Source organism: Pongo pygmaeus, chromosome 9 (assembly GCF_028885625.2).
Source record: "Pongo pygmaeus isolate AG05252 chromosome 9, NHGRI_mPonPyg2-v2.0_pri, whole genome shotgun sequence".
Classification (NCBI taxonomy): Eukaryota; Metazoa; Chordata; class Mammalia; order Primates; family Hominidae; genus Pongo; species Pongo pygmaeus.
In genome coordinates this window covers 61,140,455-61,168,068 of record NC_072382.2, presented here as the reverse complement: position 1 = coordinate 61,168,068, position 27,614 = coordinate 61,140,455, and the positions used below count along the sequence as shown (strand labels likewise).

The 27,614-nt window shown below is 43.5% G+C and overlaps 2 protein-coding genes and 1 pseudogene across 8 annotated transcripts in view; 1 reads left to right on the top strand and 2 right to left on the bottom strand.

Annotated features, from left to right (window-relative positions):
- LOC129008999 (calcitonin gene-related peptide 2-like) overlaps positions 1-12,851 on the top strand; it is a 73,130-nt gene extending 60,279 nt beyond the window's left edge. Inside the window, exon 5 of the mRNA XM_054441634.2 lies at positions 12,140-12,851. The gene's annotated coding sequence lies outside the window, so the exon portion shown is untranslated. The remainder of the gene's footprint in view (positions 1-12,139) is intronic.
- Positions 906-6,587, bottom strand: CALCA (calcitonin related polypeptide alpha). 7 transcript variants are annotated; one of them, XR_008492604.2, is made up of 6 exons: positions 6,457-6,587; positions 5,342-5,436; positions 4,164-4,307; positions 3,059-3,230; positions 1,909-2,089; positions 906-1,336 (listed from the first exon to the last, which is right to left on the bottom strand). XR_008492604.2 is itself a non-coding variant. In XM_054441632.2 (5 exons), exons 2-4 carry the CDS (start codon positions 5,425-5,427, stop codon positions 1,930-1,932), a joined length of 390 nt encoding a protein of 129 aa, XP_054297607.2. In that variant the 5' UTR covers positions 5,428-5,436; positions 6,457-6,587; the 3' UTR covers positions 906-1,336; positions 1,909-1,929. The 7 variants fall into 7 exon arrangements, 5 of the variants coding, with proteins under 5 accessions (XP_054297607.2, XP_054297606.2, XP_054297604.2 ...); XR_008492603.2 differs by having other exon boundaries at positions 6,481-6,587; XM_054441632.2 differs by lacking the exon at positions 3,059-3,230.
- Positions 12,852-21,949: 9,098 nt separating the features above from the next.
- LOC129008636 (olfactory receptor 7E24-like) lies at positions 21,950-23,461 on the bottom strand (annotated as a pseudogene).
- Positions 23,462-27,614: the final 4,153 nt, after the last annotated feature.

Genomic DNA, 27,614 nt, shown 5'->3' with positions numbered 1-27,614 from the left:
GGCATAATTCTATATGGCCTGAGAAAATAGAGTCAGTGGGTAGGAGCTGACTTTTCTAACCACTAGCTGACTAGTTAACTAATAACTAACCCTAATTAGCTGACTACCACCAGTGAAACTGGCTGCTAACTCACCTTGGGAGTTACACTCAGCAGCTTGTCACTGGTGGTCCCAAAGAATGCTATGGTTGTTGATGCTGGGTAATTCCTACCTTGAATAAGGAAGGCATCAGACTCTATGACATTCTGGATTCCTTCCAATACTGAGAGTCCTTGATTCTATAGCATGTACCACCTCAATCTCCCCTGCTAGAATGTAAGCCCATGAGCCCAGGGAGTTTTGTCTGCTCTGTTCAGTTCATTGCTCTATTCCTAGTGCCTAGCATATAGCAGGCACTCAATAAGTATTTGTGAAGTGTATGAATGTCTCTGTTAAACCTATTGCTGGACCTTGAGCAAGACGTTTCTCTGAACCTCACAGAATAAAAAAGTTGGGTTGAATGGCATTGATGACCTTTCTAGGTTGGCCAGTCTGTGATCCCCATTTTAGGCTCTGAGCCATTGTTTCTAAAGCAGGCTAAGGGGTGCATGAAGAGCTTCTTATATGGAGGAAGGGCAGGGATGGGTAAAGGCAAACCTGCATGAAGGAGGAGTACATGGGTAACTTCTGAGGCTGGAGACCAGGGCACCCTCTGAAAATAAATATGAATTGTTCTCTTTGACATGCACAAGGCTCTAATTTCAATAGGAGATGCTTCACTAAAAACTGAGGGTACAAGACACTAGGGATCCATCCCAGGCATGTTGTCTTTGTGCTAAGTGAGTCAGATTGGTTGGTCAACAGAGTGCTTACAGGCCCCTGAAACTCTCCTGGGAAAAATAGCATAAATAGCAGCAGATATTCCATTGAAGCGTATAGAAAATACATTTTTAATTTTGATAGAGTTCACAAATGACAGCATTGACATTTCTTTAAACAAATACTTCTGTCAAGGCACAGCATTACCATGTGTCCCCAGATGCCCAAGAGGCAGTGATTTCATGACCCCCTGAGGTTTAGCAGAGCCACCAATGTCAATAGGATGGCTGACGGGGCCTAGATTTGCTACCAGATAAGCCAGTGAGACATGCTGTCAGATTTATGGTTACATAATCAAGTATTTTAAAAGATGCACAATAGGTAACTGCAATGAGCTTGTTCTGATTTAGCAACAGTTCCTTTCAAACAAAGAAGATAGTTTTCAGTATCAAGAAGGATGCCTATATGTATGTCTTCCATGGAGCCTTTCCTACAAATTGCTTTCATTATACATTAAGGAGTTCAGCTTCATTGTGACCTAGGAGGAAGAAAATAACAGCTAGAATTTAGTTACTGGTTAATTGTCAGACTCAACATCTATTATCTCACTTGCTCTTTATAGTAATGCTTGGAGGTAGATAATATTGTAGCCCTCAATTTACAGATGGAGAAACTGAGGCTTGGAGAGAGTTAAGTAACCAATTCATGGTCATATAGCTGGTAAAGGGCAAATACAGTTCTTGAACTCAAGTCTGTACACTTAATTAAGAGGTACACGACATAGTAATGTATACTCTAAAATGATAGTGTCATTATCTTTCAAACTCAAAGGCTAGAATAATCAAAATTATAAATGTCAAAGAGCAGTGTTTTAAATAAACAGGATCTATATTTCTTGGTCTCATGATCTCAGGGTTACAAGGAGAGACTGAAAAAACAGAGATGAATCCAAATTCTAGGGTTTTAGCTACTGGAACTCAGATACTGGTGTGGGTACCTTCCCTTATGGATTTTTTAAAACCACATGGTCTCAGGGAGGCTCAGAGTGGTTTTACACCCCTATAAAAACAAGTCATTCATCTTCCCATCCCATCATACAAGGGCAATCACCTTCTTGAGTCATTCAGCTGCTCAGGCTTGAAGGTCCCTGCGGCGCCTGCCGAAGGCTTTGGAACCCACATTGGTGGGCACAAAGTTGTTCTTCACCACACCCCCTGATCTGCTCAGCAAGCCTGCCAGCCGATGAGTCACACAGGTGGCAGTGTCACAGGCTCTCTTCTGGGCAATGATTCTGATTTGCAGGATGGAGAAAGAAGAGGTCTGTGAGTGAGAGGCTGGGAGAGAGGTCAGCCCCATGGGACCTTCATGGTAAAGTTGCTGTGCTGAAAGGCACCAATTAACTTTAAGTGTTTCTCCTAAACACAATTATCAGAGCAGAAAATCACAAGGCCATTAGGGAAAATGCCATGATCACTCCCCATAGATATTCCCAGGGGTGTCAGAAAACCCAAAGGTGACTCTGGATGACTGGCTATGGAATGTGGAGCAGTAACAGCCAATCTTTCCTGTATAAACTAGCTAAAAATCAAAGCGGAGGCTTATGACACTGGAGTGAATTATGGTCCCACACCCAGCCCCATTCACAAAGGACTATAAAATCTATACCCCAGTCACGGGCACCAAATACCCTTTCTTAGGAAAATAAAAAATTCCTCAGTCTTACCTGGAAGAGGAGCGGAGTTTGCAGCATCAAGTCCTAGAGGTGCTTACCTGCTCCTTAGGACCCCTGTTCTTGCTGCTTGAGCTTGGTCAGAGGGACCACCCACCATACCCTCTGTCCAGCTAGCCTAGGGTTAAGGCTGTTTCTAAGCATAGGTCTTAGACACTATGAAGCCTGGGACATAGATCAGAACAATGACCACCACAGCTCAGATCTTTGGAGAAAAATAGTTTTATTCCTCAAATGATTAGCACATTCAGAAGCAGGACAGAGGAGCTCTCATGACATCTCTGGGGGACTCAAAGCAGCCCTCATTTTCTGGTATTTTCCCGGGTGATTCTCTTCCAGCCTGTGAGTCCTGCTCTCTTTCCTCCCATCTGAAGTTTGAGACATCCTCTGCCACAAGGAAAGCCACCAATACCAGCCCAAAGAGCCACCAGAGAGGAACCAAACCACATGCATCAAGTTATAGGAAGGATGCAAGAAAGGAAATTAGGAAGGAGAGGGAGGAGTTTAGTTGGCATCCTGGGGCATGCTAACATGAGGGCGATGGTCTCTCTCCAAGTCGCTGGACATATCCCTTTTCTTTCCAGGTGCTCCAACCCCAATTGCAGTTTGGGGGAACGTGTGAAACTTGTTGAAGTCCTGCGTGTATGTGCCCAGCATGCAAGTACTCAGATTACCGCACCGCTTAGATCTGGGGCTGTTCAGGCTGCAGGGAAAACACATGCCAGAGAGTACCATGCACCAGAATCTGTCCCCATGGGCAGTCACTTAGAAGGTTAGACCAGGCAGGGGACCCTGGGAGCAGGAGGGGCAGGCAGGAGGGCAGCTCACTTATCCTTCATTAGGAGAGCTCAGAGGTGCAGTGGGCCAGGGCAGTGCAGGGAAGGGCTGGATGGGGAAGGATGATCTTTTCTGGCATTCCACATGCTGTTCAGTCCTTCATGCTTGACAGAGGGGTTCTCAGGGCAGATGCAGGGGCAACACATGCCTCTGCCTGAGCAGTGCTGGGGCCAGGCCAGGGGCTGGTCTCTGCTCAGGCTCAAGGTACACAGGGATGTGGATCTGGGGAAGGGTGCTCTCCCTGGCCTCCTGACAACATGCACATCTCCACAGATGCCACACATTTAAAGGCTCAAACCTACCTCAGACACTGCTCTACCTGTCCCCATCCCCTGCAAGGGCCTCACCTTGACCTTGCAAATGTGAAATGAAGGCTCCTTGCAGATGTGAAAGAATGTCATATGCAGATTAACAAGGTGGATCCAAATTTCTAAAACTTCCTGAGATATACTATGTCTATCCCTGACTTCACCCTTACTAGTCTTAACTCATCCAGTGCTGGGAGATCTCCCAGTACTGCAAGAACAATTCCCACAGTGAGCGATTCCACACCTCCCCATTTCATTTCCTAAGAACTTTCAGAAACGGAGCCTTTTATTATGTCTAACCACGGTACCTCCAGCTGCAGTGGGACCTCTGTCTCCCTTGGAGGCTGAGAACAGCCGGGCCCCAGGTCCCGGTGAACAACACAACCTGTTGGATTCCTAGCCAGTGTGTTCTCTCCTACCTCTTGGGATCCACCTTCCTGTGTATGCTGCCGGGAGAGGAGGCCCTGTGCTGAGCCCTTGGGGAGCCTCACCTGGAGCCCTCTCTCTCCTGCTGCTCCTGCTCCAGCTCACTGGCCTTCATCTGCACATAGTCCTGCACCAGTGCAGCCAGCAGGAGGCGCGCTTCCTCCTCACTGAGCGTGTCCAGGTCTGCTGGGCTGCTCTCCAGGGCAGACCTGTGGAGGGGAAGCAAACTCAGTGCAGGCTGTGAGCCCCTGCCTGCCCCTCCCCAGGATAAGCAGCCAGGCTTCTTGGTCTTTGCTTCTTCCCCTGAGGATGTGGCCAGCAGGAGTCCTAAGGGACAGGGCACAAGGCCAGTGTCCTCCTCAGGACCCAGGCACTGGTGTGGCATCCAAGCAGTGGTGTGCTGGAGCCAGTTTTTATAGGCTTGTGAAAGCTAATGGTTAAATTTTCAAGAATTTTGCAAGCTGAGTGCAGCCATTATTAAAAATTAAATGCTAAAACTTACAGTTAGTGCTGAACCTGAAAATAGTTTCAGTTTAATAGATTTATATGTGGGTGAGAAATAGATCAACAGGTAAAATACCAGATTTAACAATAACAAATTTAGTGGCAAACTATTTAACAGAATAGGATGCAATTCATTTCTCAAATCATGGCTGAATAGGATAAACAGGATGGCTACACATACAAAAGTTTGGCTAAAAGCAACAAAAGCATTTTGTGAGACTCAGTGGGCTATATAAAATTTATAATAGGCTGGGTGCGGTGGCTCACGGCTGTAATCTCAGCACTTTGGGAGGCTGAGGCAGGCGGATCCCCTGAGGTCAGGAATTTGAGACCGGACTGGCCAACATGGTGAAACCCTGTCTCTACTAAAAATACAAAAATTAGCCAGGCGTGGTGGTGGGCACCTGTAATCCCAGCTACTCGGGAGGCTGAGGCAGGAGAATTGCTTGAACCCAGGAGATGGAAGTTGCAGTGAGCCGACACGGTGCCATTGCACCCCTGCATGGATGACAGAGTGAGGCTCCGTCTCAAAAAAATTATAATAAAGAATATTGTCTAAATATTTATCACTACTTATAAATTGTGTACCACACATTTTTATATCAGAAAAAAATTATATATGTGCATGAGTACATACATTACCCCGGCCCCCTGTCGGTTTTTAAGCATTCAGTACACCACACTTAAGAGGCATGGAATTGTCTGATACCAGTGTGGTTCTGGCTTCAGGCTGTCTTACCTGAATGGTGCTGCATGGAGGCTGCCTGCCTGCAACAGGACCAAGATGCTGAGAGCCAGGAAGGGGGAGAACTTTTGGAAGCCCATGACACCTCTCTGCAAGGGAAGAATGAGGTAAACCACCTGCGCCAGTTCGAAGTTCTAGGAGCCCACAGACCTTGGCTCCTATCCTGGTTTTCTGTCTTGCTTCTAACGCCCTGGCTTTGTGGCTTTAGACTGGTCATTATATTTCTCTTCTTTTTTGTTTCCTTGTCAGCACAGTGGACTTCTGGGAGGTTCAGTGGGCCTGTAGCATGCACAGTTTGACAGCTGGAGGAGCAATCCTACAGGGAGAGCTGAGTGGGGGAGGTCTCAGTCCTACCCTTCTCCCCAAAGCCACACACATACATATAAAGCTGTTAGCCAGGTATCTGTGGAGGACATGCTCCCAGGCCCCTGTCACAGAAGCTGATCCCATAAGGAAACCCAGAGCTGTCCTCCTCTTGTGGGGCTTTTGCATACACCTTGGTGGGAGGGGTGGGGAGATCTGTCCACAGGGATTATCTCTGCAATTGGAATCTGAGAAATAAAAGAATCAGTTTTAGTGCTCAGCCTAAGCTCCGCCTGCTGGCACCTCAGTCCCCTGCAGGAACCAAGTTTTACTCTTAAATTGGGACCCAAGACTTTCTCTCTTTGCTCCCAGAGCCTGTGACTGGGACTTGCAGTTTAGGGCTGCTTGTCCCTCAGTCGTCGTGCCTATTTGCCACCCATCCGCTCTGTTCCAAGTTCTGAACCAATTTCCCTGGGACTGCTGGGCTCCAGACGCCATCCCTGATCGCACCGTCTGCGGAAAGTTTCTCTTGCCTCCGGCTCTGTGCGCGGTCCCTGGGGAGCCTGAGTGTCCCGAGACTGGCCCAAGCCTGTGTACAGTGCGAGAGAGTAAGACTGGAGTCCGCAGCCGAGCAGGAAGAGCGAGCCGGGGGATTGAGACTGTCTGATCCAACCTAGGGCAGGAGCCTGGTATAAATCGCGGACTAACAGAGACTATCTGATGAAGAGACTAACGGAGAGAGAGGGAGAGGAGGAAAGGGAGAGAGAAAATGACTAATGGAGGGAGAGGGAGAGAGAGACATATACCTGAGCCAGAATCTCGGGGCTCACCTGGCGGGAGGTGGCTTGGATCAGAGGCGGTGGCAGCGGCGGCGGCGTCGTCCAGCCAGAGCCCTGTGGAAGCGGCGGCGACACTTGGGCTGGGCAGTGTCTCTGATGCCTCCCAGCGCCAGCGACTGCTCTTATTCCCGCCGCTGTGGGTCGGGAAAGTTCCGCCAGTGCACAGCAACCAATGGGCGGAGGGGTCCTTTGCCCCTGGGTTGCGTCACCCTCATGCTTCCAGAACCTGGAGGATCCAGCAGGACGGTCCCACTTTGTATTTGCATTGAGGTCATTGATGGAAATGGGGGGGATGGTGGGGGCACCAACAAGTAACGCCCTTAAAGTGAGCGGGAATTTGGGGGCAGTTTGACATCATGGTGAATTTCACCTCTCAGTCCGGCCTGGTTTTGAACCCGCGCGCCACTCCACCCCTGGTTTCAGGATTTGGAGGAAAGGGTCCAGGATTGTAGGGACTCTTCCAACTCTGACCCCAGACCCTTGCCCAAGTGAGATTTTAAAGGTTAATGCCCCTAAGGGTGGGTTCTGGGCCCAAGAAATCTGACTCCAGTAGCTGATATTACCCACAGAGGGCCAGGGCTCGTGGGAAACAAGAGACGGAGCTGGGAGCAAGAACTTTGTTAGACAGAAGTTCAATTACAGTTGGCCCAATTCCTGGTTGTGTGATCATGGGCAAGTAACTTCACAGAGCCTCAATGTACTCATCTTTGAAATGGGGACCACGGTCTCATCTTGAAGGAATGTTGTGAGAAACAGCCCAGCGCCTGGGCCTCAGATAGGCAGGGATCTACAAGAGTTTCCTTGTCCTCATAGCGGATTCCGTAAGCTCTCCATGGATACTTTCTGAATCTCCATCTCCCTGGACTGTCCCGGGGTACTCTTCAGATCCATTACATGTGGGAGGAGGGGGCCGATGACCTGCTGGGCCTGAGGGGTGAGTTGCAAAGTACAGATGCGGAAGCCTCCATCCAGACCTCTGGACCTCCCCCTTCCTACCCTGCCATCCATCACCTGCCTGAGCCGTTTGCACAGCTGCCCCTTTGCTTCCGGCTGCTGTTTGCCAAGATGTCCCAGAGACATTCTATTCTGGCCCCATACCCCCACCCCCGCACTTCAGTCCTCTACTAAAGAGCAGGCAGGCGTGACAGTGCTGTGTGGTCCCTGCCTAGACCAAGCTCACACTCACTTCCGGTCACACTCATTTACACACACTCAAACCCATTACTGTCTCCCAACATGTGCCCACTCTGAATCAGACACTAAAAAACAGATACTGGCGCAGAAGAGTATCCTGAGGGGTTCACTCAAACGTGTCCCAAGCCTGCCTCCGAGTCTCTCGGGCGGTCGCAGCCACACACCCGCACGACGATGACCTGCTTGCATCAAACCTGCACACATCACGAACAGGCGCCCTCCATCACACCCAATTACGCGTGACCTCAACAACTCTCACATCCCGCAGCACCGGGTTTCAATTCCACTGTGCCTGAGCGTTCAGCTCAGCAGAGGTAGGGACTAAGGCGCTTGCCGCCCACAGCGTCCAGAGTGGCGAGAAAGCAGCTTTTCAGCGTCTCCACCATCTCCCGGTGGAAGCTCGCAGCGCGCCATCTGCGGCAGCCGGTCCGGGCGCTGCCTGTGCGGTGAGAGCAGCAGCTGCATCCTGGGGCTGTAGGGGGAGGCAAGGACCCTGGCTTGAGGTTCTTTGAGGAAGAGCAGAAATTAGCCCCTAGGTGTGCCGTCCGTGGCGCGAGTCACGGAACTCCAGGTACCCCGGGGTCGTGTCCGCACCTTGGTCCTCAGTCCCCAGAAGCGTCGAAATTTCTTAGGACGACACCCCTGCCTCGCGCTACATCTCTTCCCCCTAGGGGGTTGGTGGCCTCCGTGCTCAAAGGAGACAGCGGGAACGCCTAATTTCCAAGATGCCCTTAATTGATCTCCTCCTTCTTAACTACAGCGAGGGAATAACAACTCGGGGCTGGGGACTGGGAATTTAAGACTCGCTCTCCGCAGGGTCCGCCGGCAGGGCGGCCACAGGACCCGGGACTGGAACTGGCCCGGGAGGACACCAGCGCGCGTCAGGCGCAGAGCATGGAACAGGCAAGCTGTGCGCCGAGCAGGGCTTGGATGGCGGATCTTGGGCACAACGAGCCCCGGATCCTGAAGGAAGACAACCCCTGCTGAGACCCTGTCCGGAGCCTTGGAGCTTTTCAGCAGTTTAGGCTCCGATCTCTGGCCTGGGTTTTCAGTGCAGAGCTGCTTGAAGAGTTGCGAATGCCGCAGTGCGGGCACTAAGTGGGGAGTAGTGCTTGGGCCTCTGCCACTGGGGCTGTAGCAGAAGAGTATTTACGCTCAGCTACCACATACTTCAGCGGAAATGATTTTTTTCCCAAGACCAGAGGTTTCTAACATAAGAACCACCTGAAACCGTTTGTAAGTGTGTGTGTCTGTGATGTGTATTTTCCTAAAGAGAGAGTTCATAGCTTTCGCCCGTGCCACGGTGACCGCAAAATGAAAGACTGTAGACGCAGATTTTGTGGCCATGTCACTTTGAGGGGTCGGAATTCTACTCCTGACTGTCGTGTGTGTCTTCAGCCTTCAGAATAGACACGTACTCCCCGCTATCAAATCTTTGGCAGCTACAAATCAAAGGCTGGTGCTGTGGGGCGCTAACCAGAGCCTGCGTCCAGAGGGCGCTAGTGTAGCCTCGAGCAGTTTCAAGGCTGACTTTAAAAGTCCGTCTCTTTAGGACAGGAGGGACAGTCATTAACTCACCTCTCAAGCACTCCTTGAGTTTGTAGGATTTGCCTGGCTCCTTGCTGGGGGCCGAAAGTTTTTTTTCGTTTTTGTTTGAAAATCATTTTCTCCAGCAATTAGCACCATGCCAGGCACCCTAGTAGACGATCTGCCAAAGTTAAATGAATGAAAATTCATTCTGGCAAATTCACCAGTTTCACAAGATAGCTTGCAGAAAATTCGGAGCTAGTTAGAGCGGCATTTCGCTTTGCTTTCCGAAATCCACAAACTATTCAGCCAGACTCCTCCCATTTTATTTGTCACAGCAAGTCGGTTCCCAGGTAGAAGTTTTCAGGAATGAGGCAGGGAAGTAAGGATTTCGTCTAGGGTTCTCTCTAAAGACTGAGATCTTCTGGTGCAAAATGCGAAGTCATTCTCTGAGCCCATCCCGGATTTACTGAGCGAGCCGAAGGAAGCGTAGAGCTTCCCGTGCGCGGATCACTTAGATTTCATCCCGCTATTCCTGGAACTTCTCTGAGTTTCAGTACTAAACAGAGTACGGTCTAACGAAAGTCTCCAAGGAAAATGCTGATTTTAAAAAAATAGTCGCTTGACTATTTGACCCTTGATTTTTACTGTCTTATTTCCCAACTTTAAAATCTGGAAACCAGGGTCAGTTTTGAAACAATCTGATTTTGGAAAAAAATATTTTTACAACACTCCAATAAAGTCTAACTGTAATGTTTGTTCCCATTAGTTTAGACCAGATTACTGTACCCTTTGCTTCAGAAATAAAAATAAACATGAAGTCTGGTTGAAAATTCTCGTGTGAATTTCCACGTGACTAAAAAAGTCACACCTGAAGGCTTGAGTTCAGAGCTCAAGTTAAATTTATTACTGCTCTACAATTCCTTTATAATATGGACTCAACCACAAAATCTCAGCAGTAGCAACAGCACTACCAGCAACAGTAATACAACAGCCCACAACACACACATTTTCTTCAGCCTGATAGAAACGTGGAGCTATCAAATTAACTGGAAAATCCCAACTGAAAATCGATTGCACTGTTTAAAGAAGGGCAGAAATCAAAGCTTTCCATCGTCGTGTTTACTGAAGAACATGCCAAGAGAAGTAGTTGCTTCTGAATCATTTTCCTAAGACACTTTTAGACTGCAGTAAAGCTGCTTCTGGGGGAGGGAGTACAGAAATGGCTTCCAAAGAGACAGCAAGATTAACAATAACCAAGATACAGAAACAGCCTAAGTGTCCATTGATGAATGAATTATTAAAGAAAATGTGGTGTGTGTTTATCACACACACAGTGGAATATTAGTCAGCAATATTATTCAGAAGAAGGAAATATTGTCATTTGTGCCAACATGGCTGAACCTGGGGGATATTATGCCACACGAAATAAGTGAGGCACAGAAAGACACATAATACATGATCTCACTTATATGTAGAATCTCAAAAAACAAGTCGAACTCAGTAACAAAGGTTAGAATGGTGATTATTTGGGGCTGTGGTTGGGGGTAAAAGAGAAATACTAGTTAAAGGATACAACCTTTCAGTTATAAGATGAGTAAGTTCTGGAGACCTAATATACAGCCTGGTGACTATAGTTAACATATGCTTGAAATTTGCTAAGAGAGTAGATCTCAAGAGCTCTAAGCACACACACACACACACACACACACACACACACACAGAGGAAACTATGTGAGGTAATGATATGTTCATTAACTTGGTTGTTGCAATCATTTCACAAAGTATACATGTATCAAAATATCATATTGTATACCTTAAAAATAAAAACCTTTAATATGGAAATAAAAGTGAAAAAAAAAAGAGAGTGAGAGACAGCTGAAATTCCCCAGGGGGAATTTTGCTGAAGACTTTAGAAGACGTGCATCTGTATAAATACTGAAGAGGATATCAATGTTTTATTAATAATCTAGATATAGAATTATCTAAAAGATGTTGCATGTGCAGTAAGTATGAAAAGTCATATAAATCATATTAAATTGAAACAAAGAAAAGATATTATAAATATTATAACTACCATCAACTAAGTTCCATCCATGTGCCAGGCACTGTGTATATATTATCTTTCTTACTCTCAACAGTTTAATAAGATAGATATTTTTATCTTTGTTGTATATGCAAGGGAACAGTAAGAGTATTTGGCTTGAATTAATTATATTTTCCAGGTTCCTTTTGAGGACCTGAAACATAGCTTATCTGTCTGCCATATCAGTTAAGAGGTCTGATCCCCTGGATCCAGGCACTGACTCAGAGGAAGATATGGGCATGTCTGCCTGCTTCAGGGCTAATGTGATTTGTAGTGAGAGACTCAATCAGCAGGCATAAATCATTTACAATTCCTGGACCAATATTTGGGAACATTGACGGTTTTGCAGCAGGAAAATAAATATTGGTGCCACCACTTAAGATAAGTAAATTGCTAAAGAATAAAACCCAAATCAGATTATAATAATATTCATAAGATAAAATTTTAAAACACTTGAGTTCAAACAAACAAAAATCCAAATGACTTAACTTCCTATATTTAGCATCATGCATTACTTCATCTTGTCTGAAATTGTGGTTGATTTTATGGAGTGTTCTATTTTGCCAGTGGATATGGGGGTTGAGATGGAATGAGATAGGAGTTAGTGGAAACAGTGCTGGGAGTCAGGAGTTAGGGTTCTGATTCTCACCCCTAAGGGTATGGCTTTGAGAAAATCATTTGGGCCTCTGTTTCCACATCTGATATATGAACTTTTATGGGATTGAGGGATTCCTAAATTCCCTTTTAATTCTGACATTCTATCCATATGCTGTGAATTTTATGCTGTTTTATAGTACTTTTCTATAACACCTGCTATTTGGCTTCCTCCACTTACCCTGGCAGGTACCATTGTCTTCTAAAAGAACAGCTGAGGAGTTCAACATGAAGGAGGAAGGATATGTCATTCTTTGCAGTGACACAATCAGAAAAGGTACTGCTCCCCCACCTAAATATGAGGGATAAATGATTTTCAGAAGAGACAGGAGAAGAAGGGACAAATGTCCTGGTCCTTGTCTCCTTGTCAACAAAAGATGTACTGGTATCCTTTGAAAGGGGACAGAGAGGATGCCAGCTGAACTGGGAGCACTAAGTTCTCTGCTTTGTGAAAATGCATCTGCAATGAACTCCTGGTCTTTGTCTGGAGGCCCATCTTTCTGCAAGTTGTCAGCAGAAGCTTTGCAATGTGGCTACTTGGTGAGTTCACATACAGCCCAACCCATAATTCTGATGGAGCCTGAAAATCAGACCTGAAAAGTTCTCCTCAGAGGATGCCTCTGAAGTGAGAGGCATGAAAAAAGAGGTTAACCTTCAGGTAGGTCCAGCCAATATTTTAACAAATATTCAATAAATAATTTGGTTGGAAGGTAAATCAATTGAATATGCATAGAGAAATGTATTATGTCAAGTAGTACGTACAATAAATACATAAAATGCATTTGTTTAGAGGGGTTATAAAATTATAATTATATGGCGATACATGTTTGGAAATATTCTGTATTAGTAGAAATAGAATGAACCAAGTAAGTACTTTTATTAAAATATATGAGGAGCAGGTGAAAGAAAGAAGTGTAGGACTATTTATATCTTTGTTACCAAAGAGCAAAGAGAAAGTATGGCTAGTTAACTGGAGTTAATGAAGAGACCCCCACCAGCTTTTCTAACTAGGCTCTCTTCTTGTGTTAATGACATTGTGTCCACAAATGCTGTGTGCAAATGAGGCAATCAGGTAGAGCCATTCTTGATCTTCAGATCATCTTGGGTGGGTTTGGAGTGCATTATGAGTAGAGAACAAAGACTGAGATCATATGGCTAAGGCCTTGTATTGCAAATAAAGGAGATATACTGAGTTTTTGTGTTTGAGACCATCTTGGGCCTACCTGTTGGTCTCCTGCTGGTATAACCTGAGAAATGTGAGTAAATCCAGGTTGCCTCACCTTCTATGTTTGCTGTCATCATTTTATGTAAGGAACCCTGGACTAGGGAATAGTAGAGTTTGTTCTCTTGGTGGCCATTGAGAGCTAAGTTAGGTTGCTAGTAACTGGGTGGCCTGATGACTCATTTGTTTCTCCCTGAACCCTATTGCTGTCAGAGGGTCAGCATTATCTAGAGGAAGTGAGATAATGAAGTTAACAGGATTGAGGGTTCACCATATGCAGGATAAGGTGGAAATGAATAAGACCAATTTACTAAAAGCACTATGTGGTCTCTCAGGGAGACAAGACCCACACATCTGAAATAATGAAAGAAGAATACAAGATAGTGAATAAGTATACTAGTTTCCCATTGCTGCTGTAACAAATGACCACAAATTTAGTGGCTTAAAACAACACACATTTATTATATTACATTTTTGTAGGTTAGAAGTTCAACATCCAACATGAGTCTCACTGGTCTAAAGTGTTTGCAAGGCTGTTTTTCTTTCTATAGGTTCTAGGGGAGAATCCATTTCCTTTCGATTACCAGCTTCTAGAGGCCTCCCAAGTTCCTTGGCTCATGGCCCCCTTCCTCTATCTTCAAACCCAAAGTGGAATACATCTCACATCACGTCACTCTGACCTCCTTTTCTGCTTCCCTCTTTTACTTGACAGGATCCTTGTGATTACCTTAGGTCCAACTCCTGGAGAATCCAGGATAATCTCTCTATCTCAGGGTCCTCTATTTAATCACATCTGCAAGGTCCCTTTTGCTCTGTTCTCAGGGATCAGGGTGTGAACATTTTGGGGGAGGTCATTCTTCTGTCTGCCATAATAAGTAAAGGCTGGGCTAATTGGCTAGGAATGTAAATGATGGGGGTTGGAGAAACAGGCTGCAAGCACTTTTAGGAAGCCTCCCAGAGATGGTGGGGCCAGGACCAGAAAGTGGCTCAATGGGGGACATTACAGAGCTTCTGTTGAGGGATCCATCTACTGGGTTGGGGAAAAGGATGAGGAGACAAGACAAGCCCTCTTTATATCAGGTGCAATCCTCTATGACTCTTTTGCTGGGAAGGGAGACCTCCTGAATATGTACTGTATGGTTGTTGGCATTCACTCCTCAGGTGGACTGTCTAGAAATCATGAAATCTCCTGTATCAGAAGTTTCTCTTTTATCAACTTCCAATTTATTATGTGTCCCTTTGTTATTCATGTTTAGATATGCTGTAAACAAAGGGGAGATACTGAGCCAACTGGTGTCAGGTTTGGTGCAGATATCTCTGGGGTGAAGTTCCAGTAGGGGTGGGGAATGAAACTTTTGCCACCACATTAGTCCATGTCTTAGCATATTATGATGGTGCTATTAAATCTTAAAGTTGAAGCTTAGCCTTTGAACCCATGGCTTAGATATCTTGCTAGACTCCTTTGACAAATAACCAAAGAGCAGGTTTCTAATAAATTGATCACTGAATTAAACCACATTTGAAAAAAATCCACTTAAAAAATTTAGTGGCTTCACTGAGGTTGGGCAGGCAATAGGGAATTGCTTAAATGTGAGGGGTGTGTAGGTGAGCCTCAGGACTTTCCAGCACCCAGTGTGGGGAAGATTTCTAATGTCTCCCTACTCCCATGAGAGAAGTTGGTAATTATTCATACTCAGGCACTGGGGCTTGTGAAGATTTTATGTGTAACTCCCCCCTACCATGGGACATATTAACTGCCATTAGAGCTTAGAACAAGGGACACCAAGTCAGTACATTTTAGGTTAGATCAGAAATGAGAAAAACATTTATGGCAGAAAGAAAGAATGGGATTTTATTTCTGTGGGGGTTTTCCTGGCCTCTCATTCTTGGAAAATGAGAGGGCTTAAATGAGATTTTTGTAGAGTGGAGCTGACTGTTGCCCAGGGAGCAATTCTTCCCAACCTCAGTGGTACTTTATTTGCTGTAGGCACCAGGAGAAGTTCCTTCCAAGGTCCAGAGGCTATTTTTAGGGTGACTTCAGCTGCCAGGGAAAGAGCTGAGTATAGCGGACAAGGGCCAGGCTGGTCACTGAAGGTGGATGGACTTAGTGGGTGACGTCAAGGAATTACTCAGGATGGGTTCCTTTAACATGATTAAAATTCTCCCTTGGCTCAGACTAGCCGGATCTAGAATGGCTCTTCTCTCCCTGGCTAGGAACATTGTTCCGTGGAACAAGAGAGATAGAGATAGGAAGCTTCCCATGGTACCAGAAAGCTCATTACAGAGATGACTCCTTTATGGGTATTGCCAGGGAATAATAAGTTATATATAAGGGGATTTCTTATATAAATAGACTCTGACTGAGATTATGAAGAATGGGGCTTTGAGGTGTTATGCAACTGGATTTGAGTCTTGGCTCTACCACTCACTTATTGTTCTTAGGCAGATAATAATCTTCCTAAACTACAGTTTCTCAACTTGTAAAATGGGGATAATAAGAACTACCTAGGAGGGTTAAAGCTATTTTATGCTAGAATACCTGACGCATTGCTTGGCATGGAGCAAATTCTTAAGAGTGGTGGCCATTATTATTAAAACAAGAGCTTATTCCTTCAAGTGCCAAATGACATCAGCTTAATACAGTAAATTAAATAAAATCATTACACATTCCTCTGTCTTCTTAAGAGGCCAATCTATAAGCCTTTAATTCTCAGAATAAAACTAATTGCCAAGGCCACAACAGAATGGCTCTGCCTTTCCCAACCCTCTCAGATTCATGCCTGGCTGTGTTGCAGCCTCACTGCCCAGCAGGATTAAGCACCTGGCATATTGCCAGCATAAGTAGATTAGGCACTGTAGAGTGATGGCTATTATTGTGATTATGACAAAAGCTTACCCCTTCAAATGCCAAACTATATCAATTTAGTTTGAAAAATTAGAAAAAAATGGATTTCACACACCTCTACCTTTTTATAAAGAATAAACCAAATATAGTTTCAATTCTTTCTTGACAATTCATTATCACCATCATAAGAATATCACTTAATGTGTTGGCCCGCATGTTGGACCAATAGCCTCAAGCAAGATCATACCACACTGTCTTTCTTTTTTTTGAGGTGTAATATATATGTAATTTTATGATTATTCTATTTTTTTCTTCAGTTTGTCTCCTATCACTTATTACTGGTTTCAAGTAATATAGTAGTAATCTATCTACTTCCATTTTCATTTGGTACACAGCAAAACAAACAATAAAACACCAACAAAAAACAAAAACCAAGCTTAGTAGAATGGTATGGGAACAAAGAACTTATAGTCATGGAGTATGGACCTGTAAATACTGGTCAAGAACTACAGAAAGGGGACTTTTTGGACATCTGCTCAACTAATTTGTACTCAAGAGAACAGAAGCAAAGCTTTTCAGAATTATGTTTAGGCACACAGCAGATACTGAGTGTGCTCTTATGGTCTTTTGGTCAGGAACTTCATGATCTTTTGCAACAATGGCTTCAATTGACTTTTGCTTAGGGAAACCAAACAGAACAAGCAAACATGGTAGAGCTGTGTGTGCATGAAGAGCCTACAGAACTTGAGTGAGAACTTCATAATTGTCACAATGGCAATAATAGATCACTGTGACACCATTACAGTTATTCATATATGGGTTTTTTGGGTCTTTTTTTCTCAGCTTTGTCTGGCTTAAGGGAGGTTGCCAGGCTAGTGACACCTGATGAGTGGGTGTTTTGTAGTTTCTTTCAGGAGGTAGAATACTGGTGAAGACAAAGTCCATGATGTGGGAAGGTGTCTCAGTCTGCTATCTGTTAGTTTTAACACAATACCTGAAACTGGGTAATTGATAAAGAAAAGGAATTTATTTCTTATAGTTATGGACGTTGAGAAGTACAAGGTTGAGGGGCCACATCTGGTGAGGGCCTTGTTGCTAGTGGGGTCTCCCTGCAAAGTCCTGAGGTGGCACAGGGCAGCACATGGAGAAGGGTTTGTGTGTGCTTGTTCCTCTCCTTATAAAGCCACTAGTACCACTCCCATGACAACCCGTCAATCCATTAACCATTTCATTAATCTGTCAATAGATTAATTCATCCATGAGGGCAGAGCTTTCATAATCCAATCACCTCTTAATGGCCCCCACCTCTCAATACTGCCTCATTGAGGATTAAGTTTCCATATGAGTTTTGGAGGGGACACTAAAACCGTAGACAAGGGTTCAGTGATCCAGGCTGCAATTTTATGAGGATTATGTCTCTAATTAATAGGGTTCTGAGGACATGAGTAGAAATGGTGTCTTTATTTCCAGGAAAATATCTAATTGGTCCTTGGAGCTGAGGAAATATCAATCAGTTTTCAGGTTTTCAGATCTTATATTGATTTCTGTACTGCAAAGTCATTCTTTGGAATCAAAAACCCTAGAGGATCTTAAAAGGCCCTTTGGAAACCCCTTAGACCTGGCACCAGTTGTCTTAGGCATACTTTTAAGCAGTAGTGAAACATGGTTAAGCAATCGATGCCTAATTTCTCTTCAGCACCAACAAGTATTATTTACAGATAACCTCCAGTTAAATGAGAATGTAGTGAACAGGCTGCCTGAGGAGTCCAAGGACTGAGCAAAGACCACAGGTTAGTGAATGGTTCTTCCTTTTTCCCTCCTTCGCTTTGTGGTAAATCTGGCAATGACTTGATCCTTTTGTCTTTGTCTCAGAATTTCAAGATTTATTGCCCAAAAGACTGCTAAGAAGTCCTTTTTCCTCTCTGTAGGAAGATAGAGATTCCAGGTTCCTGCAGGTCATAAAGCAGGATAAGGAGAGGTTGTAGAGAAAGTTTATTTTTACTTCTGTCATGTATATTGAACAGGAAATGTCTACACAAGCCTTCTGGCTTTTATGTTCCTTCTCTGAGGTCCTACTATGTATGGGGTAAAGTTAGATCATATGCAGTTGCCAGATCATATAGAGGTCATATTAGGAAAGTTGTACTAGTGATTTGACCTCTGTCTCTATGTTTTACAAATAGTTACATGTAATTAAAATAGCTGTGAGGCCCATTCCAGTCTTATAGTTTTAGTTTATTTCAATGGAGAGGGAGTGAAGGAGGTGAATATAGAAGAATAAAGAACAAATGAAGGATGTTATGTGACAGCAATTAGATTTACTAGGGGGTTAGTTGAGAAATACTGGTGATGATTATTTTATTATATTTTGGTGGTGAATGTCTGCTCGAATTCCTGGTAAGCACTTCTAGAAGAAGCAGTGTTCAAGAAAGCTTCCTTCAGGGGGTTCTTGTTCAAGATGGCTGACAGAAGCAGCTAGTGTGTGCGTCGCTTTCACTGAGAGGAAACAAAATGGGTTCAAGTGATTCTTGTGCCTCAGCCTCCGGAGTAGCTGGGACTGCAGGCACGCGTCACCATGCCCAGCTAATTTTTTGTATTTTTAGTAGAGACAGAGTTTCAGTATGTTTTTGCCAGGCTGGTCTCAAACTACTGACCTCAGGTCATCTGCCCAACTCGGCCTCCCAAAATGCTGGGATTACAGGCGTGAGCCCCCGTGCTGGCCAGAAGTGCCTGCCTTTTTAAGGCTGAATAGCCTTCCATTGTATGAATGAACTGCACTGCCCTTTTTCATTCATCTGTCCACTGACCCTTGGGTTGCTTCCACGTTTTTGGCTGTTGTGAATAACGCTGCTATGAATATGGGTGTACAAATATCTCTTCCACTTCTGACTTCTAATTCTAGATGGTAGGTACCCACAAATGCAACTGCGGGATCATCTGATAATTCTATTTCTAATTTTTCAAGTACACTCCATACTATTTTCCCTGTTCCTGCACAGTTTTACGTTCTGATCATGTTTGAGCATTCCTACTTCCCTCTAGTTTCACCATTGCTTGTTTGTTTATCATATCCATCCTAATGTGTGGTATCACATTTTTGGTTTGATTTGTATTTCCCTATGATTAGTGATTTTGAATATCATTTTATATGGTTATTGGCCGTTGGTATATCTTTCTTAGGGAGATGTCTACTCAAGTCTTCTGACCATTGTTAATGGGATGCCTTAGGTTTCTTGTTGTTTAGTTCTAGCGGTTCTTCATATATTATGAATATCAGCCTCTTTTCAGATATATGGTTTGCAAATATATTTCCTAATCCATGGGTTATTTTTTCACTCAGTTCATGGTATTTCTTGACGCACAAAAATATTTCTCATTTAGCTGTAATCCAAGGAATCTAATTTTCTTTTGTTGCCTATGCTTTTGGTGTCATATCCCAGAAAGCATTCCCCACTCTGATGTCATAAAGGTTTTGCCAGCGTTTTCTTTTAGGCATATAGTTTTAGCTCTTGGGGTTAGGTCTTTGATCCAGTTTGTGTTAGTTTTTGCATCTCGTGTGACATAGGGTCCACCTTCATTTTTCTGCATGTGAAAATCAAGTTTCTCCAACACCATTTGTTGAAAAGGCTGCATTTCCACCAATGAATTTTCTTGGCACTCATGTTAAAAATCATTTGAACATATATGTGAGAAGTAATTTCTGGGCTCAAGAACAAACTAACAACAACAGACAACAGGTAAAGATGTAGCATGGGCCAGGTGCGGTTGCTCACGCCTGTAATCCTAACATTTTGAGAGGCCGAGGCGGGTGGGTCACCTGAGGTTGGGAGTTCAAGACCAGCCTGACCAACAGGGAGAAACCCTGTCTCTACTAAAAATAAAAATTAGCTGGGCGTGGTGGCACATGCCTCTAATCTCAGCTACTCAGGAGGCTGAGGCAGGAGAATTGCTTGAACCCAGGAGGCGGAGTTTGTGGTGAGCCGAGATCACGCCATTGCACTCCAGCCTGGGCAACAAGAACGAAACTCCATCTCAAAAAATAAATAAATAAATAAAATAAATAAAAATACAGGATGATTTCAAGAGTTCCAATCTAGCCTAAAAAAGAAGAATATAGAAGGGTGTGACTGGATCAGAAAGAGAATAACTTAGAAACTATCATGATGAGAAAGTTAGGAATCTTCTTTCCAAGCCATCTGGAAATATGCAATAAATATTTGTGAACTAAAATTTCCGTACTGTACTATCAAACACTAGAACTCATTTGTTCCATCTTTTTATATTTTATACCCAATTATCAACTTCTCTTCATTCCCCATCCCACCCCTTTTCTTTCTAGCCTCTGCTAACCACCTTTATAATCTCCACCTTCATGAGACTCCTTTTGTGTGTATGTGTTTGTTGGAGTCTCATTCTGTTGCCCAGGTTGGAGTATAGAGGCAAGATCTTGGCTCACTGCAACCTCTGCCTTTTAGATTCAAGCAATTCTCCTGCCTCAGTCTCCCAAGTAGCTGGGACTACAGGCATACGCCACCACCCCCAGGTAATTTTTGTATTTTTAGTAGAGATTTGGTTTCACCATGTTTGCCAGGCTGGTCTCAAACTCGTGGCCTCAAGTGATCCATCCAACTTGGCCTCCCAAAGTGCTGGAATTACAGGCATGAGCCACCACACCTGGCCAAAATTTTCCTTTTTGTTCCTACATATAAGTGATGACATGTAATATTTGTCATTCTGCACCTGGCTTATTTCACGTAATATACTGACCTGCAATCTCATCCATTTTTGCTGCAGTGGAGAGGATTTTATTCCTTTTTAGCCTGAATAATACTTTATTGTGTGTGTATACCACAGTTTCTTAATTGAAACAGATTTTTTAAAAACAAATATTTTAAAAATGTTTCGGAATGAGAAACTTTAGGGATACTGTGACCATTTTATTTTCTATTTCCCATTTTATGTATGTACAAGTGTGAAATAAAGCAGCAATCAATGTGTGTATAAATCTATAGCTTCAACAAATGTAAAATGAAAATGCTAAGTGGTAAGAAAAAAGAGCATAATAAAAATTTTTTATAGTGTTGAAGGACAATGCATTTGAAGATAACATTTGAAGAAATTATATTACAATTAAGTTCTATTCTTACTCATCAGAGCTTGATCCCTCTAGGAACTTCATCGTTGGAACCATATCTTTTGCTTAAAAAAAAAAAATCCGCATACCCACACAAGTACAAGTAAATCAGAATCTTAGGTAATGAGACTGAGGCCTCATCATTTGTAAGCTACCCAGGTGATTTCAATCAAAGCCAAGATTGAAGACCAGTGACATGGATCTCTATACATAACCTGCCTAAATAGATTCCCTAGAAGCAGTTTATAAAGGAATTTCACATGAACTGTGGGAAAGGATGTGCATTTGATGTACAGTATTCCTCACTTAACATCTTTGATAGTCTCTTGAAAACTGCACCTTTAAGCAAAATTATGTATGGTGAAACCAATTTATTACTCATCAACATTATAACTAGACAACTTTGAACAAACCAATGGTGTTGGAGGACCTGCTGTACACTGTTTCCATAAAGTCACTTTTCAGGGAATTACAAAATGAAGTGAGGACTTCCTGTATATAAAAAGATGGTTGTGATTCCACCTGGACAACAGGGTTATTGCTCAGAAACTAAAAGAGGCTGCCTAGGTATAGAGGATTCAGTCATCAAGTTTATGCTAAACAAAGGATCCCAGAATACTCACTCATTCCAGTTAAAGGCATAACAAAGCAATATTCACATAGGAAATGTGGAAAGGAATATAAGCCATCAAGCAACAAAAATAATGTGACAAAGGGGGCAGGATTTGCAGATGTAGAGATTTAATGTAGTTGCCCTTTCTAACCCACACAAGAAAAAGGATGAAACAGATCATGAGATTAGACTTTTCTCCTGCGCAGCCTCCACAGGGCACTTTGAATGCCCCTGTTTCTCAGGCTGCAGATGAAGGGGTTCAGCATGGGGGTGGCCACAACATACAACACTGACCACACCATTCCTGGGGGATAGTGACACAGCTGAAGTCAGGTACACACCAATGCCTGTTCCATAAAATAAGCAAACAATTGCCAGGTGAGAGCCACAGGTGGAGAAGGCTTTATACTTCCCATCTGACAATGGAATTCTTAGAATGGAGGGCACAATTTTATAGTAAGACAAAAGGATCCCTGAAATGGGAAGAAAACCAAATATTGTACTATCTAAATGTATGAATATGTTACTGATGACACAGTCAGAACAGGCAAGGTTGAGATCAGTCACAGACAAAATTAAAGATTTCCACATTCTTGAAGCAGGTGAATTGTAACAATCCAATTGTGCAGCTGGGAATCCAACAGGCTAAGGAAAAAGACACCAACACTAAGAAGACACAGAGGTGAGGATTCATGATGACTGGGTAGTTCAGGGGGTGACAGATGGCCACGAATCAGTCATAGGCCATCACAGTCAGGTGCATGTCATCTATACATGCAAAAAGGACAAAGAAAGATATCTGTGTCAGACAGCCCGCATGGGAGATGACTCTGCTATGTGATTGCATGTCTACAATCATCTTGGGGACCGTGGCCAAGGTGAAACCAATGTCAGGCAAGGACAGGTTGGAGAGGAAGAAGTACATGGGGATGTGGAGGTGGGAGTCAGGGCTGACAGCCAGGGTGATGAGCAGGTTCCCCAGCACTGTGACCAGGCACATGGACAGGGACAGCCCAGCAAGGACTGGCTGCAGTTCTGGATTCTCTGAGAGTCCCAGGAGGAGGAATTCTGAGAGTCCCAGGAGGAGGAATTCTGAGACACCTGTGAGATTCTGTGGCTCTGTGTGACTTGGATACCTTGAGAAGAAAAAAGGATTGGAAAAATAAAAGATAAAAACCAGCACTTAATGCTGTGTGTATATTTTGGATACAAGCAATTCACAAGGAACATTTTCACACTTGAGGACCAAACACCCTCAGCAATATTTCTCAGTTGTGACAAACCCAAAAATCTCAGAATTATTACATGATTTACTTTTTTGCTTTTCACCTCTTTCTGTGCATACCTACTTTAGAGAAAACCCACTGGAGAATGTTAGAAGACCAAAACGTAATATATAACAAGTCCAAGATCTCAGTAAAATATGGCCTACTCTTTTCAGAAAAAATAAAATAAAAAATGTTCTCTAAGAAAACAAACTCAATCTAATTTAAAAATTAAGAAGCAGTGAAATAGGCTTTATTTTATTCTGACACTGTGCAACAAATTCCTTTGATGTAGAATATTTATAAGCACTATACAAGAGCTAGGATCACATTATCTAAAAATGGAATTGACCCTTATAGTTCTTGATCAAAAGACCTTTTTACATGCCAGTTACTTTTCATATTTATTATCATCCTTAGGTTTTCTGACATAATTTCTTCATAAAAGTAAATGCACACTCAAATATGGGAGCTATGTTTCCAAATTTATTTAATATATAACTCTCTGCCAAGCACGTTGGCTCACACCTGTATTCCCAGCACTTTGGAAGGTTGAGGCTGGTGGATCACCTGAGGTCAGGAGTTCCAGACCAGCCTGACCAGCATTGTGATACCCCGTCTCTACTGAAAATACAAAATTAGCCAGGCGTGGTGATGGGCATCTGTAATCCCAGCCACTCGGGAGGCTGAAGCAGGAGAATCCCTTAGAACCCAGGATGCAGAGGTTGTACACCTTGTGATATTATTTTTGATATCCTAGGGAGATATTGCTTCTAATGTCATAGTGGGCATACATCCTGTGATATTATTTGTAATATCCTACAAAGATATTACTCCTAATATCACAGTGGGTGCACACCCTGTGATATTATTCATAATATTTTACTGAGATATTACTCCTGATATCACAGTGAGTGTACACCATGTTTGTACACTTGGTGATATTATTCATAATAACCTAAAAAAATTAATATCACAGTGGGTGTACACCCTGTGATATTATTTATAATATCCTAGGTAGATATTACCCCTAATATCACAGTGGGTATATACCATGTGTGCACATCCTTTGAAATTATTTGTAATATCTTAGGAAGATATTGCTCCTAATATCACAGTGGGTGTACATCCAGTGATATTATTCATAATAACCCAGGGAATTATTATTCCTAATATCACAGTGGGTATACACTCTGTGATATTATTCATAATATCCTAGAGAAATATTTCTCCCAATATCACAGTGGATGTACACACCTTTATATGAAAAGTAATATCCTAAGGAGATATTACTCCTAATATCACAGTGGGTGTGCACCATGAATGAACTCCCTGTGATGTTATTCGTAATATTCTAGGGAGAAATTACTCCTAATATCACAGTGATATTTTGGTGTTATTCATAATATCCAAGGGAGATACTGCACCTGTCACAGTGGGTGTAAACCATGTGTGTACATTCTGTGATGTTATTCATAACGTTTTAGAAAGTTATTGTTCCTAATGCCACAGAGGGTGTATACCATGTGTGTACACTCTGGGAGGTTATTCATAATATCCTAGGGAGATATTTCTCCTAATATATCAGTGGGTGTACATCATGTGTGCATGCCCTGTACTATTATTTGTTATATTCTGTGCAGATATTACTCCTAATATCACAGTGGGTGCACACCCTGGGTGTAAAATCTGTGATGTTATTCATAATATCCTAGGGAGATATTACTCCTAATGTCATACTGGGTGTACAGCCTGTGACATGATTCATAATATCCTGGGGAGGTATTATTCCTATTATCACAGTGGGTGTACACCCTGTGGTATTATTCATAATATCTTAGGGAGATATTATTCCTAATCTCACAGTGGGTGTACACCCTGTGATATTATTTGTAATATTCTAGGGAGATATTACTGCATACACTGTGATATTTTTGTATTATTTTAGGGAGATATTTCTTCTAAAGTCACAGTGGGTGTACACCATGTGTATTTGTAATATTCTAGGGAGATATTACTCCTAACATCACTGTGAGTGTACACCCTGCGATATTATTTGTAACATATTAGGGAGATATTACTCCTAAAGTCACAGTGGGTGAAGATATTCTTCTTAATATTTTAGGGAGATATTACTTCTAATATCACAGTGGGTGTACGCCTTGTGATATTCCTCATAATATTCTATGTATATATTACTCCTAATATATCACTTAGTAGTAATATTGTTCATAATGTCCAGGAAGGGAGAGAATTGTATTACACCCCAATATTGCAGGGGTTGGGGAAGAATGGCATCACACACAATATCGCATGGGGTGTACACATCCCCTGTGATATTGTTTCTTATATCCATGGGGCGAGAGGATGATATTACTCCAAATATCGCTGGAGTTGTACACACTCCCTATGATATTGTTGCTAATATCCAGGAGGGAGAGGATGATATTACTTCCAATATCACAGGAGGTGTACAACCCCCTGTGATATTGTTCCTAATATCCAGGGGGGAGAGGATGATATTCCCAATATCGTGGGGGGTGTCTACCCCCCTGTGATATGGTTCCTAATATCCAGGGCGGGAGAGGGGGGTGATATTACTCCCTATATCGTGGGGGGGGGTCCACTCCCCTGTGATATGGTTCGTAATATCGGGGGGGGGGGGAGAGGGGCATGATATTACTCCCCATATCGCAAAGGGTGTCCACCTCCCTGTGATATGGTTTGTAATATCCAGGGCGGGAAAGGGGGGTGATATTAATCCCCATATCGCAAGTTTACACCACCCCCTGTGATATTGCTCCTAATATACAGGGAGGGAAAGGATTATATTACTCCCAATATCGAAGGGTGTGTACACCCCCCACCCCCCCGTGATGTTGTTTATAATATCCAGGGAACGAGAGGATGATGTTACTCCCGAAATTGCAGAGGGTGTACTCTACCCCTGTGATATTGTTCCTAATATCCATGGGGGAATGGATGATACTACTTCCAATATTGCAGGGGTTGTACACCACCCGTGATATTGTTCATAATATAAAGGAAGGGAGAGGATGACATTACATTCAAGATCGCGAGGGGTGTATGCCCCGCCCGTGTTATTGTTCCTAATATCCAGGTGGGGAGAGGAAGATATTACTCCCAATATCGCAGTGGTGTACATTTCCCGTGTGTTATATTTTCTAAAATACAGGGAGGGAGAGGAGAGTATTACCTCCAATTTGGCAGGTAATTTACACTCCCCTTGTAATATTGTTCCTAATATCAAGGGGGGAGGTGATAATATTATCCTAAATATCGCAGAGGGTCTACACCAGCTCTGTGATATTATTCCTAATTTCCAGGGGGAGAGAGTATGATATTACTCCCAATATCGTAAAAGTGTACACCCCCGCTGTGATATTGTTCCTAATATCTGGGGAATGGGGCGAGTATGATATTACTCCCAATATGGCAGTGGGTGTACATTCCCCCTGTGTTATTGTTTCTAATATATGAGGGGGAGAGGATAGTATTTTTCCCAATTTGGCAGGTACTTTACACCGCCGTTGTAATATTGTTCCTAATATCGAGGGGAGAAGACAATAATATTACCCTAAATATCACAGGGGTGTACACCACCCCTGTGATATTGTTCCTAATTTCCAGGGGGAGAAAGGGTGATATTACTCCCAATATCATAAAAGTGTACAACCCCCTATGATATTGTTTCAAACATTCAGGGAGGGCAAGTATGATCTTCCTCCCAATCTTGAAGGGGGAATACATCCCCCAGTAATATAGTTCCTAATATCCAGTGGGGGAGGGGATGACATTACTCCCAATATCGCAGGAGGTGTACACCCCTCTGTCATATTGTTCATAATGTTCAAAGGGAAAGATAATATTACTCGAAATATTGTTAATGCCTTGTGTCTCCATCCCCCTGTGATATGGTTTGTAATATCCAGCGGGGGAGAGTGGGGTAATATTACTCTCCACATCATGGGGGGTGTCCATCCCCCTGTGACATGGTTTGTAATATCCAGGGTGGGAAGAGGGGGGTAATATTACTCCCCACATCATGGGGGGTGTCCACCCCACTGTGACTTGGTTTGTAATATCCAGGAGGGGAGAGGGGAGTGATATTACCCCTCATATTTGGGGGGATGTCTGCCCCCCTGTGACATGGTTCATAATATTTAGGGGGGCATAGGAGGTGATATTACTCCCCATATTGTGGGGGGATGTCCGCCCCCCCGTGACATGATTTGTAATATCCAGGTGGGGAGAGGGGCGTATTCCTCCCCATATCACGAGGGGTGTCTATCCCCCTGTGACATAGTTCGTAATATCCAGATGGTGGAGAGGGGGGTGATATTACTCCCTATATCCCAAGGGGTGTCCACCCCCCTGTGACACGGTTTGTAATAACCAGGTGGGGAGAGAAAGGTGATATTACTCCCCCTATCGTGGGTGGTATCCACTCCCCCGTGACATGGTTCGCAATACCCTGGGGGAGGGGGGTGATAGTACTCCCCATATTGTGGGGGTTGTCCACCCCCCTGTGACACAGTTTGTAATATCCGGTGGGGGACAGTGA